Source organism: Theobroma cacao, chromosome 4 (assembly GCF_000208745.1).
Source record: "Theobroma cacao cultivar B97-61/B2 chromosome 4, Criollo_cocoa_genome_V2, whole genome shotgun sequence".
Taxonomy (NCBI): Eukaryota; Viridiplantae; Streptophyta; class Magnoliopsida; order Malvales; family Malvaceae; genus Theobroma; species Theobroma cacao.
The window spans coordinates 28,705,078-28,722,648 of record NC_030853.1 but is presented as its reverse complement, the minus strand read 5'-3'; the positions used below and the strand labels follow the sequence as shown (position 1 = coordinate 28,722,648).

Genomic DNA, 17,571 nt, shown 5'->3' with positions numbered 1-17,571 from the left:
CCGCCAGCGTAGTTATAACATCAAATGTCAATCTCTTCGAACAGGGCGCCTTCCTCTTATAAAATCCAACTGTGCAGTTCGACTTATTAGTTCAACAACTTATTGCATCCCTCCCTCCTTCATCATTAGACAAACTTACATGAAATCATTACCTTTTCAACGAATATCTCTTCTTTCATGTTGCTAAAGAGAGCAACTTCTTCAAACAATGCAGCTCAAAAAACGACTACCAAAACACAACTCTCTCTCTCCTCTCTTTTCTCTGAAAACCCACCTCAAATATCTTCATCGAATGAGGAAAAGACCACTGTTTTGGGTCCAAACAAATTCGAGTATTATATCAGGCATCAATGTAAATCAGGTAAAATCAACCTGTATGATGCTTTAAGTTACTTTGAAAAGTTAATAAAGGTTAAACCTTTTCCATTTGTTGATACTTTTAATCATGTATTGAGTTCCGTTTTAAAGCTTAGATGTAACTCGGATGTGATTTCAATGTATAGGGAGTTGAATTATAGGGGAATTAAGCCAAATCTATGTACTTTGAACATTTTGTTGACTTCTTGTTGTCATTTGAGGCAAATAAATTTTGGGTTTTGTGTTTTGGGTGATATAATAAGGAGGGGCTTTGAACCTGATTTAGTTACTGTTGATAGATTGTTGAAGGGTTTATGTATGGAAGGGAAGGCTTTGGAAGCTGTTCAAGTTTTTGATAAAATAAATGAAAGAGGGTTTCAAGGTGATGTTTTTACATATGGAATTCTTATTACTGGCCTCTGTAAGATTCATGAGACGAATTTTGCTCTTAAATTGTATAGGAAGATGGCAGAGAGGAATTGTGGGGGGACTTTGGTTATATATAGTATGATTATTGATTCTCTTTGCAAAGATAGGTTGGTTGATGAGGGAGTGAATATGTTCTTTGAAATGGTTTCCAAAGGGATTAATCCTGATGTTGTTGTTTATAGTTCTTTGATTAGTGGATTGTGTAGTTTAGGTAGGTTGAAGGAAGCTGTAAAATTTTTTGATGAAATGGTTGGTCGAGGGATTGCTGCTGATTTGGTCATGTACAACTCTTTAATTCATGGTTATTGTCAAGTGGGAATGTGGAAAGAAGCCATGAGAATTTTCAATCGAATGGTTGAAGAAGGAATTTTTCCAGATGTAGTAACCTTCACGACTTTGATAGATTGTCTGTGCAAAGAAGGGAAAGTGGGAGAAGCTCATAAAATATTTGTCTTGATGAGGCAACAGGGGAAGGAGCCAAACTTATTTACTTATAATTCACTCATGAGTGGATTATGTATGGTAGGTCAGTTAGATGAGGCAGCCAAGCTTTTTGGGATGCTTGCAGATCAAGGTGTTGAGCCCAATGCTTTTAGCTACAATATAATGATTAATGGCTATTGCAAGAGTCGGAAGATTGATGAAGCTTTCCAGCTTTTTCAGGAAATGCACTTTCAGGGTTGTAAGCCTAATGCAGTAACCTTTAACACACTTATAGGAGCACTTTGCCAGGCAGGGAGATTGAGAACAGCAGAAAAGATGTACCATGAGATGCATGCTTGTGGTCAATCTCCAATATTTTCTACATATGTTGTAATGCTGGATGGACTATGCAAAAATGGTCATATTGATGAGGCAATAGCTCTTTTCCATTCCCTTGGAAGTACCAAGTACAAATCTAGTATTGAGCTTTGCAGTATACTTATAGATGGAATGTGCAGAACAGGAAGATTGGAAGAAGCAATGAATATGTTTAATGAAATCCCAAAGAAAGGCTTGGTTCCTGATGTTGTAACATATAACATAATGATCAATGGTCTTTGCAAGAAGGGGATGTTACTTGAGGCTGATAAGCTGCTCATTGACATGGAAGAAAAGGGTTGCTTACCAAACTCCATTTCCTTTAACATCATCATTCAAGGTTGTCTTCAAGAAAATAACATCCACAAAGCTATGAATCTTCTAGGAGAAATGCGTAGGAGGAATTTTGCACCAAATGAAGCAGTCACTTCAATGTTACTACACCTTGCTGTAGAGGATTCCCAGTGTCTTGCAGCCCTTGAGTCACTTCCAGATGCTCTCCAAAAGGATGTTTTTTCCAAGTAAAATCTGCATAATGTGAAGCGAAAGATCCTCAAAGGTTATAACTTAGATGCCCCTATAACATGTGTAGTACAACTACAATTCAATTCTTCCGGCGGTGGCCATTTGATGTAGAGATTTCTTTTTCTTGGTTTTTAACAATTTAAAGACCATGTATTAGCTTTATATTTTTGTACAGATGATGCACACTAGTCTCTTTTTCTTTTTTGATAAATAACTTATGCTAATGTTGAACGATATCTATCTTAAACCAATTTTACAGTTTCATCCAACGGAAGTTTCAAGTATTTTACCGGACGTTGTACTTTCTCTTGCTTATTTCTTTGAGGTTAACACTTTGTGACTTTCTTAAGCAGTTCCCATGGAGGTAATGCTAATGCCAAGTTTAATGCTTTAGTTTTTTCCGAATGCTATCATTTCCTTTCCCCTCATAGAAAACTCCCGACCCTTCAGTTTCAGCTTCATAGCTTCCTCCGTCAAATGCATTTTTTGGGTGAATTCGAACCTTTTGCTTACTTCGAGTTGCCATTGTAGAAACTCCAGCCTTCCATGTACGTGGATATAGAATCAGCTTAATCTGTATCCCTATAAAGACTCCATTCAGTCATTGTAATTTCATAATCTTCTTCATTATCCCTCCCCTCTAAAGCATAAAGAATGGATGCAAATAGCTGTAAAGGTAATTAATTTTAAGCTTGTTTAAGGCTTTCAACAATGTTTGTATTGCCACGAGATGACGATTGACTGTTAGTTCCACGTAATAAAATTGCTACCCTCGTATGAGAAGAGAATAATCCAACAACAAATAATAATTGTACCACATATATAAATTCGTTTGCCGCCCTGCCCTAGGCTCCGAGCCTCAGACACCCCGTATTTTTTCACCCTTTGAAGAAAGCTCGTCAAAGAAACATACTTGAAGGAAGTTCTGTTCTTTCAATTTTCAACTAAACTCGTTATCAAGACGCCTTCCCTTAATGTTGCTCAAGAGTAAAGCTTATACGAACCATGCTGTTCAAGGAACCACTAAACCCCTTAGCTCTCTCTCCTCTCTATTCACCAAAGACCCTCGTCAAAATTCTTCACAAAAACCCAAACCCAGATTTCAAAACCCAGAAAAAGGCCACCTTTCGAGTCCCAAAGAGTTCGAGTATTTCGTCAGGCATCAGTGTAAATCAGGTAAAATCAACCTCAATGATGCAGTCACCTACTTTGACAGGTTAATAAAAACTCAACCTTTACCGTTGATTGAAACGTTTAATTTTGTATTGGGTTCAGTTTTAAAGCTTAAATGCAATTCAGATGTGTTTTCAATGTATAGCAGGTTGACTTATGAAGGAATTAAGCCAAATTTGTATACTTTAAGCATTTTGATGAGATGTTGTCAATTAAGGCAAATAAATTGTGGGTTTTGTGTTTTTGGTGAGATTATAAAGAGGGGATTCGAGCCGGATTTAGTTACTGTTAGTATTTTGTTGAAGGGTCTGTGTGCGAATGGTAAGGGTTTAGATGCAGTTCAAGTTTTTGATAAAATGCGTGAAAGTGGATTCCAAGGGGATGGTGTTACGTTTGGGATTCTTATTAATGGCCTTTGTAAGATTCGGGAGCCAGCTTTGGGTCTTGAATTGCATAGGAAGATGGAAGAGAGCAACTATGAGGGGACTTTGGTTACATATAGTATGATTATTGATGCTTTTTGTAAAGATGGGATGGTTGATGAGGCAGTGGGTTTGTTTTTGGAAATGGTTTCGAAAGGAATTACTCCTGATGTTGTTGTTTATGGTTCTTTGATCGATGGGTTGTGTCGTTTAGGCAGGTTGAAAGAAGCTGTTAATTTTTTTGATGAAATGGTTAGTGGAGGACTTACTGCAGATTTGGTCATGTATAACTCTTTGATTCATGGTTTTTGCCAAGCCGGAATGTTGGAAGAAGCTACAAAAATTTTCAACTTGATGGTTCGAAAGGGGATTTCTCCAGATGTAGTAACCTTCACAATTTTGATAGATTGTTTATGCAAAGAAGGGAAGATGGGAGAAGCTCAGGGGATACTTGATCTGATGATTCAACAGGGGAAAGAGCCAGACATACGAACTTATAATTCACTAATAAGTGGATTCTGTTCAACAGGTCAGTTAGATGAGGCAACAAAACTTTTTGGGTTGATAGCTGATCAAGGTCTTGACCTCGATGCTTTTAGCTACAATATAATGATTAATGGCTATTGCAAGAGTTGGAAGATTGATGAAGCTTTTCAACTGTTTCAAAAAATGCATGACAAGGGAATTAAGCCCACTACAGTGACTTACAACACGCTTATAGGAGCACTTTGCCAGGCAAGGCGAGTTAGCACTGCACAAAAGATGTTCAACGAGATGCATGTTTATGGTCAATTTCCAATATTATCTACATATACTGTCATGTTGGATGGGCTATGCAAAAATGGCCATATTGAGGAGGCAATGGATCTGTTTCATTCCCTTGAAAGTACTGAGTACAAACCTGGTGTTGAGTTTTTCAGCATACTTATTGATGGAATGTGTAAAGCTGGAAGATTGGAAGAAGCTAGGAAAATGTTCATTGAAATCTCTGAGAAAGGTTTGGTTCCTGATGTTGTGACATATAACATAATGTTCAGCGGCCTCTGCAGGAAAGGAATGTCATTGGAGGCTGATAAATTGCTAACGGAGATGGAAGAAAAAGGTTGTTTGCCAGACTCCATCTCATTTAATATCATTATTCATGGACTTCTACGGGACAAGGAGGTCCAAAGAGCAATGAATCGTTTAGAAGAAATGCGTAGAAGGAATTTCTCACCAGATGAAGCAGTCACTTCAAAGCTGCTACGCCTTGCCATGAAGGATACAAAATGTCATGCAGCCCTTCAGTCACTTCCAGTTCCAGATGTTATCTGAAAAAGGTGGTGTTGCATGTAACACTAATACCCTGTGAAGCAAAAGAGATTCTTCCAAGTTCATTGAGTTTATGCTCTCTGTACATTATTAGGGGATTTTTCTTTCAGCACTCATTTTTTGTTTGAACTTATTTTTAGCAACTTCAATTCTTTTACTGTATATTAACCACTTTTTCATTTTTCTAGTAAATACAAATCAAATGATTTTAGTTCATGAAGTGTGAAGTGCTAATTATAAATTTTGCATGATGCTTCACTTTCATCTTCTTGTTTCTTTTTCTTTGGGGGGTTCTATTTGTTTTCTTAAGCAGTTGTCCTTGTTATTCAGCAATAAATACCATGCTCTTTAAAGTACTTACAGGATTTGCTCTAACTCAAGAAACCCTACAAGCTTCTGCTCAGAATGATGGGTATCTCTATTGCTCCTTAGAATCTTGGTACAGTTGTTAAAAGAATTTACAGATATTCCAACGAAAGGATAAATAAAAAGACAAAAGGAGAAGCAGGGCTGGCATAGCATTGCGTGCCAGATTCTACATTCAACTACATGCTACTTGCGAGTAGCTCTCTTACGACCACGACCCCTGCCTGCTGCTGCTGGAACATCCTTGCAAGTGCTTGTAAGATTCTTTTCAGGTTCTTCTTCACCTCCCTCAGCATCACTTCCAGTATGGTAACTCTCAGTTTTGTCAGTGGAATCTTCCTCTTCCATCAGAGCTTTTCCTGTAGTTTCCTGTTTTGAAAGCTGATCTCGAAGCTCCCTGAGTTTTGCCTTCTTTGAATTCAAGACGCCAAGGAACTAGAGACAGGAGTAAAACGAACTCAGTCATTATTATTTGAAGGAAAGAAAAATGAAAAACTGATAATAGTGTAGTCTATATTCAAATAGAGCTTTATCATATCCATCCTTTACATATACATAAATTTTTGTAATATTTGTGAAATGAAATTTATACTTTTTATATAATTACACTATTATTTTATTGAAGCTCAGTAATCTTGTTAATAATTTTTTTCATTGAAGAAGTTCATCATTTCATCTTTCTTTTATCCCCACTCCACCAAGAATGAATTCCTGGATTCACCCCTGCTTACTCTGTCTAGGCACAAAATGAACATAAAAATGTAGAGACACAGAACTCAGCAGTTTCTTTCTCACAACCTGGCTGGACAGAGGTATCTTCCTCGATCCTCTTATTGCAACAAAAGAGAAGCCTTTGTTGCTAAACCTTTTCTCAGGTAAAAGGTCTGCCTACCAAGAAGATATCAAGCATAAAATGGCCAGGCAAATCAGCAAACAGTACTCATATATGTTCCGAACCTAATAGAAATTGACAACATGACAACATTGGGAGGGAAACAGGCAGCCCAAGGGAGACTTGTAGAACATATTTATCAGATATGGCTGGCAAATGTGGCTGTCTCCCTGAACTGTTGGAGTAGAGTTGATGTTGAACTCAAATATAAGTATGGGACAATAATTCGAAATTTATGCCAAAAATAATATAACAAGAAGGATGAACATGTCAAATATTTTTAAGTAACACACACCTTTGCATAAATTTCTGATTCAAACTCCATCTTCTCATTGGTAGATCTCTCACTTTGTTCTAAACATTTCTCAGCTTCCACTTTCAGCTTCTCAAAGGATTGAGTTTTTCTAAAAACTTCTTCCTGCAAACACACACACACACACACACACATGTTTCTCAAACATTAATTGTTTCCTATTAGTATCATTCTGACAAAAGATTAAACATATCAAAGAAACATAGTAATTAACTTCCAATGGGAGCAATAAGAAACACGGACAATAGATTGTTCAAGATAACAAGACAATGGCAAATTAATCCTACACTTAGCCTAATGTTTGCGTCCATAAGAAAGTCCAAAATTCCTCCTGTAATCTTCTGGCTATCAGGCGACGGCCGGAATTTCCACCTCCATTCCAGCTTAGTCCCTTCCTTTTCGAACGCCCATGAAAGCTACCAAAAAGAAAATGGAATCACCACAAACTTCAAGTTTGAAATTAATCAATAATTGAATTTTATTCTCGTCGAAACCCTCAATATTCAAATTTTCTAGCGGAAAAACAAAGTTCAACTTCTCAATCAAGCAAATTTGAAGAGGAGGAAAAGCTAACTCTTTTGTGGTCGTCGCCAGCATCAGCGAATCGGTAGACCGAACCGGGCTGTTGGAACCCTAAATAACGTTCGGCTAATTCAATGTACTCAGTGACCGGCTGATCCCACTGAGCCGCTCTTTCCTTAACCTCCTCCTCCGTTGCTGCCACACGACAATTTCAAATTTTTCAAAAGAAAAAAATAGTATCAAAAGCTAAAATCATTAAAATAATAATAAAAAAAGAAACATTTCATTCTTTCATCAAAAATAAGAGCAATTAGTTAGTGGCTACCGTTGCAGACCCAAGCGTGGAGGCCGTCGGTGATGGAGATGTCGAAGTGAGCGTCGAACCACGTGCCTTTGACGAAGATTGGTTCAGTGCTCGGGATCTCTAGCTTCAGGCAAGTGTGTCTCGTCGTTGAACTTGAACTAGTTTCCATTTTTCTGTTCTTTTTTTCTCTTTTGCTTCTTCGCAAAGAGTTTGTGGAGTCTTCCCGCCTTCTCTCCCCTTCTTCTTATGCTACTATTTGTAAATATTTTCCTTTTTTTTTAAAAAAAAGAAGAAAGCTTATCATGTAATCTTTTGTTTATTATGTAAATAATAGAATAAATAGAAATTTTATTCTATAATTAAATAATTAATAAATTAAATTAACAAATTTTATATTAAAAATTATTATATATTATCGCATTCGAATAATATATATTTTAAAATCACAACTCAAATTTTAACATACTCATAATAAATTCGATTATAAAATACATTAATTTTAATTAATCATATTAAATAATATAGATAAAATATTCTAATATCTTCCTCTTCTATTCAAATAGTGACAGGTCAAAAATATCTTTTTGCTTATTTTTATATATAAATCTTATTTAATGTATAAAATTTATTCAATTTCGATGGAAAAATACAAAATTTATTCAGTAATAAGTAAAATAAAAAAGTGAAAAGCTATAAAAAGATAATTAGGCATCGGCAACTGCTATTACATGACAAAATTGCTTGAAAATTAAAAAGATTTTCACGTATAAAAGTTTGCTTGAAATTCTAAAATAATATAGCAGTCTAAAACTGATTTTAGAATTTGCTAAATACCCATAATTGAGTTTCTTTACACAAGACAACAAAGAGAAGCGACGTCGGGTTTGCACTTGCCCCAGAGAGCAGCTCTGTCTTCAATCGAACTCCCAAATTATAATACGCTAATACATTAGTAACCATCCAAAAAACTCCAAAAACCAGTAAAAAGAAAAGGAAAAAGAGATGTGTTTGAGATTCTCTTACTCACACTCCCTACCTCTTCTCTTTCTCTTCTTCCTTGGTTCCATTCCTTCAATCTTAACTCAACAAAATGAAGACCCAACAATCAAAACCATGCAAGATTTCTCTGGGTACCCAGTTGTTGAACCACCTCACCCTTTTGTATCAAACTCACTTTCAGTTGATGCTCAAACTCTACAGAAACAGGTACTTGTAAAAACTAATCTTTTCCTTTTCCTTTTATAGGCCTCTAGGGAGTGGTTTTAAATATGGGTTTTTTGTTTTATGGGGTTTAATGTTGTGAAATGGGATGGTTTAGATTGATGAGCTATCAACTTTCTCGGATACACCTGCCCCATCGGTTACTAGGATCCTCTACACTGAGAAAGATATATTGGCTCGCAGGTAATGTAACGAAATTTTCATTTCTTGGTTTTGCTTTCATCAAAAGACTGAATCTTTTTATGTGGTTGCTGCTGGTGCTGAGTAATTTTAGGAATAATTTTAAATAGCAGGAAATGAATAGGCATATTCTTTTGCGATGAAGGAGCATAGGACTTGGCACAGTGTTTTTTCATGTGTATATGCTTTCAATTTTATCCATTTTTCACCCTTACCTGTATCTTCATGTAAATTGTTTGCAACATTTTAACTACAGGTTCATAAAATATTTGATGGGACTAGCTGGACTGTCTGTCAGAGAGGATGCTGTTGGTAACATATTTGGTCGGTGGTAGGTTTTTGCTCCATTTTGATAATCCATTTTTCCCATCTAATTAAGATTTGTCTTGTCATTATTATTGCTGGGGATTCAATGCCATTTCAAATAAGTGATGCTGATTATTTACCACTAGATATCTTTTTTTATGTAATATTTTAATTCATTATTTTTCTGCTTAGTTCTCTATTCATTTGTTTAATTGATTCTCTCTTCCTACTTTACTATTATGGCTTGAATGTCAAATGGGGCTTTATCTTGGTTAGGCCAGTTACACTAATGTTGATTATTTTATACTACCCACTGTTGCTAACTCATTGATAATGAAATGCGTCAATCTTCACGTCGATAATAACAAAGTTTTAAGAATAGGTGGCTGTTTTTCCATTTTACAAAGAGCTCCATGATTGATTTAGTTGTCCTTTTTGTTCCCTTGCTCTGTCACCCGTTCCACTGATCTAATATCTGTTCTTTCTCTCCCTTTCACTTGATTTCTAATTTGCATTTGTTCTTCAAACTCACACTAATATCTATACCTTCATTGTCTTTGACCACATGTTTTGTTCCTTTCATTCTGATTCTGTAGATGCTTTTTACCATGCAGGGATGGCTATGAACCAGAGCTTGCTGCGGTGGCAACAGGTTCTCATATTGATGCTATTCCATACTCTGGGAAGTATGATGGTGTTGTTGGTGTTTTAGGTGCAATAGAAGCCATTAATGCACTAAAGAGGTTTGTGATTTTTTATTTCACCAATGTAAATGTGAACCTTTAAAATCCTTCCACCCTAATGCAAATGGTTATGAATATAATACAATAAAATAGTCACTTTTTAAAATATATTATACGTTTTTACCTAAAAAATTATCGTCATTATGATAAATGTATAAGCTTTATGTTAAGATCTTTGTTTTTCCAGTTTACTACATTGTGGCTAAAATTTTTGTCCCACGATAATGGGATCTCCATAGGTCTGGGTTCAAACCTAGAAGGTCATTGGAGATAATTTTGTTCACTTCCGAAGAGCCAACACGCTTTGGGATCGGCTGTTTGGGAAGGTTAGTATGAACAAATAGTATGCATGCACAGTTTTTTTGGTTTATTTTCTGTTTGAATCTCCTGGCACCATATCTTTGCAGATTTAAGTCCTGAATATTTGTCTTCAAAATATTATGTCTCACAGCTGGGACTCATTCATGGACTCTAGTTTGAGGTCTCTGATATGTTTCTTTGATGTGCAGTCGCTTATTTGCAGGTGGTGAGGCACTTGCTAAAGCTTTGAAGACAACAGTTGATAGTCAAAACATATCCTTCTTAGATGCCGCAAGATCTGCTGGATATGCAAAAGATCAAGATGACTTATCCAGTGTGTTTCTGAAGAAAGGCAGTTACTCTGCTTTTGTTGAGCTGCATATAGAGCAAGGGCCCATTCTGGAGGAGGAAGGTTGCTCACTTTTGACTGTCACTGCTGTCTCTTTCTTTCAATATCTGAGGCTCCCCTAATCTGCCTTATTCCTCAATTCAGGTGTATCTATTGGTATAGTAACTGCCATTGCAGCCCCTGCAAGTATAAAAGTTGATTTTGAAGGCAATGGTGGGCATGCAGGTGCAGTCTTGATGCCAAGCAGGTGAATATTATCAATATTGAAATTCTTCTTTCCTGCATGCTTCAGAGTGTAATAACACTAGTGCCACCTTGTGCAGCTTTCATGTTTCATTGATGCTGTGCATATTTTGTCTATATAATATATGCTTGTGTTAGAGTAATTTGGTCGACTTAGATTTTTTATTGTGCATGAGATCATCCTTGTTATACTTTTGCTAGAATGTGATTAAGTCAAAAAGAACCATAACCTGTAAATTTATTATAAAGTGCAGAAATGATGCAGGACTGGCAGCTGCTGAGTTAGCGCTATCTGTTGAGAAACATGTACTGGAATCTGGATCAATTGATACTGTTGGTACAGTAGGTAAGTCCAGAGCAAATATTTTTCTTTTCCTCATTTTATCTTATGCAAAGTTCTTGTTTGTACTGAATAAAGCTTCCTCTATTTCAGATAAATAATCTTTTGTGGACCTTCTATAAATTTAGAATTTCTGTTTTCCCAGGGATTCTAGAGCTGCATCCTGGAGCAATCAACAGCATCCCTAGTAAATCACACCTCGAAATTGGTATGTATCATGTTAATGAATATTCTTCCAGGAGAACATAAGTTTACTCTGAGAATGTTTAGTCTCACAGGTTATTTGTGCAATACACTATCTGTCCCTTATCTATATCAAGAAAACCTATTCCCAAAAAGCTAGAACCATTATTTTTTAAAATTTTTATTTATCACTTCACATATATGAGGTTGACCTTGCCCTTGGATAATCTGGGCTATGTCTGGACTACTATGTGATGATGTGATATGTTTTCTTTTGTTATTACTTGTGTTGTCTTTTTGGCAGACACACGAGATATTGATGAAAAGAGAAGAAATGTCATTATTGAGAAAATCCATCAATCTGCAATTGCAATTGCAACAAAGCGTAAGGTCAACCTATCGGAATTCAGGATCATAAATCAGGACCCACCAGCCCTTTCTGAAAAATCAATAATTGAAGCAATGGAAGCTGCATCAAAAGAGCTGAACTTGACGCAAAAGTTTATGATTAGCAGAGCTTACCATGATTCATTGTTTATGGCCAGGTAAGGGAGCGAGAGATGTTTAAAGAAAGATATTTAGCAACTAATTCTTTTGCAAGCACCACACAATGTTGTACAGGGCTGAAGATCAGGTCCCTGGACCCATCAGATTTGTAACTTATGAAATTAAAAAGAAAAGCGGGTATGAGGAAAAGAATTGTCCTAGTAAATAGAACTCTGCAGTTGCTATGTCTTATAGAGTGCAAACTTTATGAGAATAAAAGAAGGGTAAATGCTTGACCTTAGCATTCCAAGATATTGAATCATAGAGAATATCAGGCTTCTGAATTCTGTTAGATGATACTATCTTCGGATGGCTTTGGGGGATGTGTTTCATCCTGGAAAAGGCACTGGAATTCTCATGATCTAAAACTGGCATCTAAACTTTTCATCCTCTCCTTCCTCCCATGCTGGAAGAAAAGATCCTGACTTTGGATCCTGTTCCTGAGAGTAAACTTTCACTTTAAGGGAAAGGCCTGGTTGAGGGGTTAGTTAGAAGAGCGACAATTTGCGATGAATACACAATTGACATGTCAAAGATTCATAAATCACTCTTATCATCATTGTTATCATGATTGTATGCTATAAGTAGCTGCTGATTTCACATTTCAATTCTTCCAGGATATCTCCTATGGGCATGATATTCATTCCATGTTACAAAGGTATGATTTGTTTTCCTGTTGCTATACATCAAATATTCAATTTTGCTTTTTCAATTAATCCTTCTAAACCAATTGATTACTGTAATTACAGTATTGCAAAATGTCATTTAATTCACAAGTTCTATGTCACTGTTGCTTTAAAATAGGTGCCTAAGCAAGCATGCTGGTTTAAACCAGACATCTAATGTGGCTCTGTATTCCAAAAGAATATGAGAAACTGTAGCTAGACACAGTAGCAGCTTTTCTGCATATGATCATCAAAACAAGCTAAAATATTTTTAATCTATTTGCTTTTGCAGGTTACAGCCATAAGCCTGAAGAATATGCCTCCACTCAGGATATAGCAAATGGCGTCAAGGTGTTAGCACTAACCCTCGCCAAGTTGTCCCTGCGATGATGTGCTGTTTATAGATTTTGTAAACTACCTGCTTAGGCCTTCATAGAGGTCAATGCTGTATTCTCTACCCACTGTGCCATGTAGAACTTTGTGTCGGTAATTTCAATAAAGAACTTTGTCATGAATAATTGCATCGTAGCATTTCATCTCAAAACTATGCAACTTTCCATCATGTTTGAGGATCCAATCTCAAAGATAATGGAACTCCCAAGTCTTAAAAGGGTTGTATGCTTAGAATAAAATGTTGGCTTCATATCCTACAAACTATACAGAAACGGAATCCAGCTCCACGTAAGTGGTATAGCAGCTCCAAGCCTCCACCATTGACTGATCGTCTCAGGTAAACATACAATGCTTTGATACTTACGGCAAACATTTGGGGGTTTCGATACTTATGACTAATGGTTTTTCAAGCTCTGACTTTGTCACACACTTGTCCAAAAATGCAGAGATTTTTTGGTTTTTGATACTTAGAGAAACAAATCATCCCTTTTTTTAGAACTTCCTCAGAAATCTGCTTGTTTGAATTTATCATCTGCCATAACCCTTTCTCTTTGCTGCTCATGCTAATAGAATAACAGTGCTTCTGTTAACTAACCCGATAGTGTCGTAGCTCAAAATGAAATTCACACTGTGAAAGTACATTTTTTTTACACGTGCTGTTTACACTGTACAGTAAATGGAGACTACATTATTGGGTAAACACTTATGTGATCGAAGACAACGAAGAAAAAAACACTCAGAAAGGTCCAACTGGACTAGCTCCTACTAAACTGACCCTTGCTTATTTTAGCAACAGATCAAATTAGAACTGGTACCTATCTCTACATGAAACTGTAAAAGGTGGGGGAAAACAGGGGAAGATCATGCTTTAGAAGTGAAATTCAGTGCTATTGCTTCGCTTATGCCTTCTTTGGGGTTTCAGGCGCATTGGTCTTGTCAAGTTTCTCAGCTTTTTCCAGCACAATCTCAATCTATGGAGAGGGAGATACACACACACACAGAATTAGACAGGTATCATGGCCAACAAAAACTTGTTAGGGGTTAGTGGTGGATGAGAAATATGAGTATTAAAATTTGCACAAACCCCAGTAATAGAAGCAAGGGCACTAACCTTAGCTTTCTCAATCCGACGACCTTTGAGATCCTCCTCCGGGCTGAGTACAGTAGATGTCGTTATTCCTGTTGCATTTCCAAACGATAAGAATCAGTGACAACATACGAAGTACATATACCACCTACTATAACATAAGATATTGAATGCGTCTTACTTTTCTCGATTGCCAATCCTTTTCGCTTCAGAATCTCAGCAATTGTGACAACAGTAGGAATAGCTGGGAGAAAATAACAACAAATATCAGCAAATATTCCGATGAAACAGAATTTCAATTGCCATATAGTCCAAGGTATAAACCATTGATGCATGAATATAGACCAAGACCATGCTTCTTCTACCTTACATATTAAGCCATTGGCAAGCTTAACAGGAAATCTACTAGTGAATTTAAAATGCCAGGCAATTTCATAGTCATCAACTACAAGCATGTCATAATCTTTCCAAAAGAATGATACATATATAAGACAATCTAATTAATTCTCAAAGCAAAACTTGAACAAGATTGCTGTCAGTTATCCTAAGACGAATGCGTTCAGTGTGATATAAACAAGATTGATGATCCAGTTTGATTACAAGAAGATTCAAGTAAAGGATTCAGATTCATTTTGCCTTAGAAAGAGAAGAAGAGCAACGTACAAAATCAAAACAGAAAAGAAAAAGGGTTGAAGACTTTGTACCCATTCCCAAGGCGCAGAGCTCAACCTCATTGTGCTCATTTATGTACCTCTGCAACAAAGCAAAGATTAGATTAGATTAGACAAAACTCCGTAAAGTCCTAAAGAGGAGGATAGATCAAATGAACACAACAAAATCTATCACAACCAAGTTTTTAATTATTAAAGATCCCGTGACATATTCAGGGGAAATGAAAGTATAAGCACCAAGAAACCTAACTCTACATTGCAAAGTAACAGAGATAGAAACCTTAGTTGGAAATATATCAAACCCATATCAGAACAAATACAAGAAAGCATAGAAAACCAATAAAAACAAAGAAATCTCAACCTTTCTACCCCAAGAAAACCCAGAAAGTATAAGTTCTTTTACCTTGGAAAGATTGAGATAGAAGATGAAGGGTTTCTTGGTATTGGAGACTTGAATCTTGTTCTTCTGCTTCTTCTTCATCTTCTTCTCTTGGGGGGACTCAGTTTCTGCAGGAGAAGTGATAGAGGGAACCTTGTCATGATGATGAGCAGCAGCAGTAGGAACTAGAGTTAAAGCAACAATATATGGCTTCTCACTGATCTTGATGTTGCCGCCGCTTCCGACGTTATTGGCTTCTTCTTTGGCCTTAGGGCTCTCTGAAACAACTGCTGTAATCGACTCCATTGATTCAGCTCGCTTCTCTCTCTCTCTCTCTTTTGGTGAAAATGGCGGGAAAGTTTGTTATTCAGTTAAAGGAGACTTGCTTTGTGAAAATGTGAATTGCGACTGGGACGAGATCTTATAGGGAAATTGCTATGGCAACCTCCAATGAACAACTGACGCGTGTTTAATTGCCGTGCAGATCTTTGGGCTCAAGGAGCAGACCATGTCTCAGGGTATGGACCTCTGTTAATTGGGCTTTGGCAGTTAACTGAGCTTTAGCTGGGCTCGTTAAGGCAGAAAAGACCATGAATCAAATAGCAAAGCTTAATAATAACAGTCATAACTTGAGCTCAATTAGCCCATGAGCCAATTTTCACTTAGTTTGAGCGAGCTTGACTTAAAAAGGCTATGTATTTTACCATCATACTTCACAGTGGTCCAATGTCACTTTCACATTTGAGTTAAGGTGGTGGCAACCTTGTTTTTACCCACTTCAATGCATCAGTACCACTTTAGGTTATTACTTTAAGAAGTTTGTCCCTTCAAATTTTGAGCTATATTATCTTGAAACATTTACAAAAGGTTAGTCCAACTTTTCGCCTTTAAGGTCACAATTTAGAAATATCTTCTAAGTTGAAAGGGATACAGCTTTGCTTATCAATTGGGCAAGATTAACTTCCTCTAGTTTGCTTGTAAAAAGGGTTATTTTTATTTTATTTACAAAGCTCTTATAAGTAAATGTCTTGTGAAAATGCTTCAGAATTCACCATTTATTGCATAGTTCTTATTAGAACAGAAATTTGAATAAATTAATAAAAATGAAGGCAATATGTACTCACATTTGATACACATAACATTTGACACGCATAATGATTCAATGGTGAGTCTTTAGTTGAAGTGAGGGAGAGGAGTGGATGATGATGGAGGAGGTGATGGTCATCAATCATGGCCGTTGGCATGTACAATCTAGGATGTGGGGTGGGGGACCCTTTGAAGATGATCAATCATTGACTTGAAATTGAAGATTAAAAGGCGTGATCCAGGGATATCTGGCTCCCACTTATCATTGTTCTCCCTCTATGTTTATGCTTTGTAAATGGCACCCTTCCTTTTACTCCACTCACTTCCCTTCTCTTCCTCCACCCTCTACCACCTAAAGTCATAGTTTCACAGCTCATCCATGCTCCCCCCTTGGGCTCACCCTGTCTTCCATAATCTTACTTATCTATAATTGCCCCTAATTCCCCTCTTACTATCAACCTTAACTTGGTCATCTCATGCATATAATATACTTTGATGTACCCTTTTAACCCACAAAATCTTTTTCAATGACTAATTATTTCTCCAAAGACTTGTTATTTCAACTAATAAAAACAATCATTTAATTCAATATCATCTTAAAGAAGCAATGTATATACTTATATTCCGAAATTCATAATTTAAATTCAACATCATTTAAAAAAAAACAATGTGTATATTTATATTCTGAAATCCATAAATTTTTTCTAAATTAATAAAAAATGTTGATTATCGTTGTTACAAGATCAATGACTTAATCAAATAGAAAGAAATTTTCAAAGCTTTTAAATATATAAAAAAAAAAAAAGGAGAAGTTGCTGTATGGCAATTAATTGCTGTTCATATGTAAGCATCAAGGAAAAGATGATCAGCAGCCGCAAATAAATGATCCCACCTGGGATTCTGGGGAGACATAATCATACAAGGAAATTGCAAGAAGCCTCCCAAAGTCTTTAACCAACATACCTAGAGATATCAAATATGTGCATGCAACTAACAAAGAGCTCTCTTAGCCCACAAGCTGTTGAAAGCATACCCTCCACAGCCAAAGTTTGCCCACAAAACCATTCATTACTATAAGCCATATCCAAGTAAGTGGCAGGGGGAACTTGTACTTGTTTTACTTTGAAAAAGAATTACTCTTTAACACTTTATCATAAAAATGCATATTGTATGTGATTGAACAACTGGCTTGTGACTATGAAAACTGACTAACCTCTTTAACAAGGCAAGCCAAACAAGGATAAGAATGAGGAAATTTTCATGCAAGGGGAAAGATATATATCAGACACATTGGGATTGAAACTAGTAGAGAAAATGGGACAAATTTTTGGTGCCTAACCCAAACCAAGAGCCCCCTTATTCACCAAACTTGTAGGGTATGGGTAAGATGGGAATTGTAAGCTAAAAGGAGTGGGTATCAAATTAATTTAGAGGGTGTTAGGCCTTTATCAAAAGGGTTAAGCA

The 17,571-nt window shown here is 36.5% G+C and overlaps 4 protein-coding genes and 1 pseudogene across 4 annotated transcripts; 3 read left to right on the top strand and 2 right to left on the bottom strand.

Annotated features, from left to right (window-relative positions):
- Nucleotides 1-2,348, top strand: LOC18603139 (annotated as a pseudogene).
- On the top strand, nucleotides 2,909-5,238 carry LOC18603138 (pentatricopeptide repeat-containing protein At1g12300, mitochondrial). Its single transcript, XM_007034945.2, has 2 exons — nucleotides 2,909-3,328; nucleotides 3,434-5,238. Exons 1-2 carry the CDS (start codon nucleotides 3,087-3,089, stop codon nucleotides 5,019-5,021), a joined length of 1,830 nt encoding a protein of 609 aa, XP_007035007.1. The 5' UTR covers nucleotides 2,909-3,086; the 3' UTR covers nucleotides 5,022-5,238.
- On the bottom strand, nucleotides 5,388-7,691 carry LOC18603137 (DNA repair protein XRCC4). The gene is made up of 5 exons (XM_007034942.2): nucleotides 7,437-7,691; nucleotides 7,164-7,306; nucleotides 6,877-7,005; nucleotides 6,572-6,694; nucleotides 5,388-5,819 (listed from the first exon to the last, which is right to left on the bottom strand). Exons 1-5 carry the CDS (start codon nucleotides 7,582-7,584, stop codon nucleotides 5,571-5,573), a joined length of 792 nt encoding a protein of 263 aa, XP_007035004.2. The 5' UTR covers nucleotides 7,585-7,691; the 3' UTR covers nucleotides 5,388-5,570.
- LOC18603136 (ureidoglycolate hydrolase) lies at nucleotides 8,293-13,019 on the top strand. The gene is made up of 12 exons (XM_007034939.2): nucleotides 8,293-8,621; nucleotides 8,734-8,819; nucleotides 9,073-9,147; nucleotides 9,737-9,865; nucleotides 10,105-10,191; nucleotides 10,375-10,577; nucleotides 10,659-10,761; nucleotides 11,012-11,103; nucleotides 11,243-11,305; nucleotides 11,585-11,825; nucleotides 12,444-12,484; nucleotides 12,784-13,019. The coding sequence occupies exons 1-12, from the start codon at nucleotides 8,418-8,420 to the stop codon at nucleotides 12,879-12,881; spliced, it is 1,422 nt and encodes a 473-aa protein (XP_007035001.2). The 5' UTR covers nucleotides 8,293-8,417; the 3' UTR covers nucleotides 12,882-13,019.
- LOC18603135 (uncharacterized protein At2g34160) lies at nucleotides 13,507-15,377 on the bottom strand. Its single transcript, XM_018120046.1, has 5 exons — nucleotides 15,046-15,377; nucleotides 14,676-14,724; nucleotides 14,153-14,215; nucleotides 13,996-14,063; nucleotides 13,507-13,855 (listed from the first exon to the last, which is right to left on the bottom strand). Exons 1-5 carry the CDS (start codon nucleotides 15,325-15,327, stop codon nucleotides 13,784-13,786), a joined length of 534 nt encoding a protein of 177 aa, XP_017975535.1. The 5' UTR covers nucleotides 15,328-15,377; the 3' UTR covers nucleotides 13,507-13,783.